This window comes from Octopus bimaculoides, chromosome 28, assembly GCF_001194135.2.
Source record: "Octopus bimaculoides isolate UCB-OBI-ISO-001 chromosome 28, ASM119413v2, whole genome shotgun sequence".
NCBI classification, from domain to species: Eukaryota; Metazoa; Mollusca; class Cephalopoda; order Octopoda; family Octopodidae; genus Octopus; species Octopus bimaculoides.
In genome coordinates, this window is record NC_069008.1 from 15,118,407 (window position 1) to 15,122,380 (window position 3,974).

General features: G+C 35.4%; 1 protein-coding gene across 1 annotated transcript in view; it reads right to left on the minus strand.

Annotated features, from left to right (window-relative positions):
* Positions 1-2,096: 2,096 nt before the first annotated feature.
* The window catches only part of LOC128251151 (zinc finger protein OZF-like), a 3,357-nt gene continuing 1,479 nt past the window's right edge, over positions 2,097-3,974 (minus strand). The window contains exon 2 of the mRNA XM_052977636.1: positions 2,097-3,512. Coding sequence (XP_052833596.1) covers positions 2,160-3,176 — 1,017 coding nt within the window. The 5' untranslated portion in view covers positions 3,177-3,512 and the 3' untranslated portion in view covers positions 2,097-2,159. The remainder of the gene's footprint in view (positions 3,513-3,974) is intronic.

Consider the following 3,974-nt stretch of genomic DNA (forward strand, 5'->3'; position numbering starts at 1 on the left):
TAAGTGGACATCCGATATGCCAGAAATAGATCACCTACGATCTAATCTTTGTGGTTAGATCGTAGGTGATCTATTTCTGGCATATCGGATGTCCACTTAATGGTCATCCCTTCTTATACGCATGTAATACAATTTTTCTGAATTTTCAGATTTTTTTATATGCTAGACCACTGGTTTTAAATTGATGTTAATTAAATTAATAGGATCTTTCTGATTTGGCGGATACCATTTGTTTTCTAACAAAACACTTTCAAACTTGGGATACTGGTAGAATGTGTCATATAAAACATCTTTTTCTCTTAGCCTTGTTAAGAAAAGTTTGTATATTCGAAGTTATTTCATGTTAAAAGTTGTCGTATTTCGGTAATTTCAACCAATCAGTGACGTCATTTGAGGTGAAAATAATTAGTTGTGGTTTGTCAACAACACATTGTAGCGGTGTAATCGGATCTTTTCCCTTGAATAAAATTACTGCCGTTGTTTGTCAACAACAACTATCGGCGGTACTGTTATTTATGACATCGTTCGTGCGTTTGAACTAGTTTTAGCTTTAGGGTTTTAGGGTTGGGGTTACGGTTTTAGAGTTAGGGTTATGACTATTTTTGCCAAATTTGGTGAAAAATTTGTGGCGGTGTATTGAACAGACCTTTTGATTTCAGGCTTTGTTCCCATGCCAAGAATTTCTTTAATAATTATGTTACAGATTCTATGAGAGCAAGATCATCAGCATGAGCTTGCAGTCTTAAATTCCTGTTATGGCCTGGAAGACAATAATGTATGGGGGGGGGGACCACCTACCTGCACACTAAATCTGTTAGTGTACTCATGGCTAACTCTTACCTCACTAACAGCATCCCTACACATGACCCACTAAATTTATATCCTTTATTTCCCATTAATACAGTGGCTTTCTTGTTAACAGCATTCCTTTGAATATCACATTAGACTATCACAAACAGAATGGAAGAGAAATTTCAGAATGTTCCGAGTGAGAAATCTCAGGAAAATTATTTACATTATTTACATTTGACGGATATTTGTCCTCATCTTGTTAGTTGTTAACGTGTTTCAGCTGATATATCCTCCAGCCTACATCAGGTGTCTTGGGGAAATTTTGAACCTAGGTTCTCATTCCTAAGGTATTTTACAATATTATTATTATTAATATTATTCAGGTCACTGCCTGGAACCGAACTCAGAATCTTGGGGTTAGTAGCCCACGCTCTTAACCACAACGCCATATGCCTGTGGGCTCGGCAAAATTATTCCATCACAAAAAGGTTATTATATGTTTAATGTGAGGCTTTTTAATGTAGAAAGATAAAGTGTATGGAAGATAATTACCATTTGGTGCTATGGAAAGGAAAAAAAAAGAATGAAACAAATCTTTTAATTGCAGGTTCAATTCCTGATTAGAAGTAGAAGACAGAATTTTTGTATCCATGACAGGTAACATGGAGAAACCAGCACATGCTTCATTTTAGGTGATAGATGATACTTTTAAAACTGAACCTAATGTATTTCATCAGGTATGGCTGTGTGGTTATGTAGTTCACTTCTGAGCCACATAGTTTGGGGTTCAGTCCTGCTGCATGACACCCTGGGCAAGTGTCTTTTACTATAAACACTGAGGTTGGCAAAATCTTGTAGAAGCCTGAATCATCTATATGTGTCCCATCCATTGCTTAAAAACCAGTGTTGGTTTGTTTACATCCCCATAACCTCCCAGTTCAGCAAATGAACTTTTAGAATAAGCACCAGATTAGAGACCCAGACATGGCTGTATGATTACCAAATTTGATTCACAACCACATACTTTCAGTGTTAGTGCCACCAAATAGCACCTTGAGTAAGTGACTTCTAGAGACCTGAGCCAACCAATGCCCTGTAAGTAATGTCTTTTTACAATAAAGTTCTTCTCATGCTGTATTGCACTGTTAATCCCCTAAACAGAATTTTCTGCTAAATACATTGACAGAAACGAAAAAAAAATCAGAGACACATTGTAACAGTTGGAGGCTCACTTTGTGAAGTCTTCATAGCACAATTCTATATTTGTATTCCTGATATTTCTACCAATAACAAACATAAAACAATTTGATTGACAAACACAAAGATCTTTATTTTAAGGACAATATATCATTTTGAAACTGATACAGTTATTTTTCTGTACGAATACATTTGTGTGTATTAAAGCTGATTCTATAAGAGAAAGATTTACCACAGATATCACAAAGATAAGGCTTTTCTCCTGTATGAATACGGTTGTGTGTAGTTAAGCTATTTTTATGAGAAAATGATTTACCACAAATATCACAATGAAATGGCTTCTCTCCTGTATGAATACGGCTGTGTTTAGTTAAGTCACAATTTTGAGAGAATGATTTCCCACAGATATCACAGTGATATGGTTTATCTTGTGTATGAATATATATGTGTTCAGTCAAGCGCTGACTTTGAGAGAATGATTTCCCACAGATATCACAGTGATATGGCTTCTCACCTGTATGAATATATTTGTGAGTTGTTAAGGTATGTCTCCGAGAGAACGATTTACCACAGATATCACAATGATATGGCTTTTCTCCTGTATGAATACGATTGTGTTTAGTTAAGTCACCATTATGAGAGAAAGATTTACCACAGACTTCACAGTGATATGGCTTTTCTCCTGTATGAATACGTACGTGTTTAGTTAAGTCGCCATTTTTTGAAAATGATTTACCACAGATATCACAGTGATATCGTTTCTCCCCTGTATGAATATATTTGTGTTCAGTTAAGTGCTGCCTTTGAGAGAATAATTTACCACATGTTTCACAATGATATGGTTTATCTCCTGTATGAATACGTATATGTATAGTTAAGTTTTTACGCTGAGAGAAGGATTTACCACAGGTATCACAGTGATATGGTTTCTCACCTGTATGAATATATTCATGAGTAGTCAAGACATGTCTCTGAGAGAATGATTTGCCACAGATGTCACAATGATATGGTCTATCTCCTGTATGAATACGTTCATGTCTAATGAGGTGACTCTTTTTAGAAAATATCTTGTTACAAATATCACACTGGTATGGGGTTTTATCTGTTTTTTTCTTTGTAGCATCAGGAGAATCTATTCTTTTAGATTCCCTTTTAAATTCAACTTTCTCATACAATTCATTTTCCATAATTAAGCTTCTCAAAACACAATACAGAGATGTTTATCTCTTTTTATTTTTATAGTTGATTTCAAACAAATACTTATGTTTACACTGCTATATTTCATCAACAGTGGTCTTTGTTGCTACCTGAAGATTCTGCAAATGCCTCGGTAATTCAAGTTCAGTATGAAGGCAAAAATCATCTTGTAATTATTCCAAATAGTGAAGTTGAGAAATGTTATTAATCACAAAACAATGTTATATATGTTCTGTGTAAAATACCTTCCTTTAATCTTTAAATGATAAATACTGCTAATGTGTTTGATGGTAAAGAATTCTTTGATGCCAATGTCATGAGATATTCTGAAATGATAGACAAAACAAGAACTTTGTAAGACACAGAAGATACTTAAAATGTAGCAGAACACTCTCAAGTCATCATGTACTCACCCCACCCCACCTCTTGCCTACCTTCCATCCAACTCATCATTGATCACCCTTCACAGCAAGTTGTTTTACACCTATTACACTATTTTTTTTTTTGTTTTTGAGCTCGGGTGAAACACTATAGTTTAGAGGCCATGGACTGACGATGTGTGACAATGTGAATGTTCCCAGTCCTCTCCCCACCACCCTTTCACGAACGCGCATTTTTTTTTTCATATTCGTTCAGAGCAAGTTGTTTTACATTTATTGCACGATTTTTCTTTTGTTTCTTGGCTCTGGTGAGTTGACTCAGAACATTCACAATGTGAATGTTCCGAGTCCTCTTCCCACCCCTTTCGCGAGCACGCATCTTTTTTTCATATTCATTCAGAGCAAGTT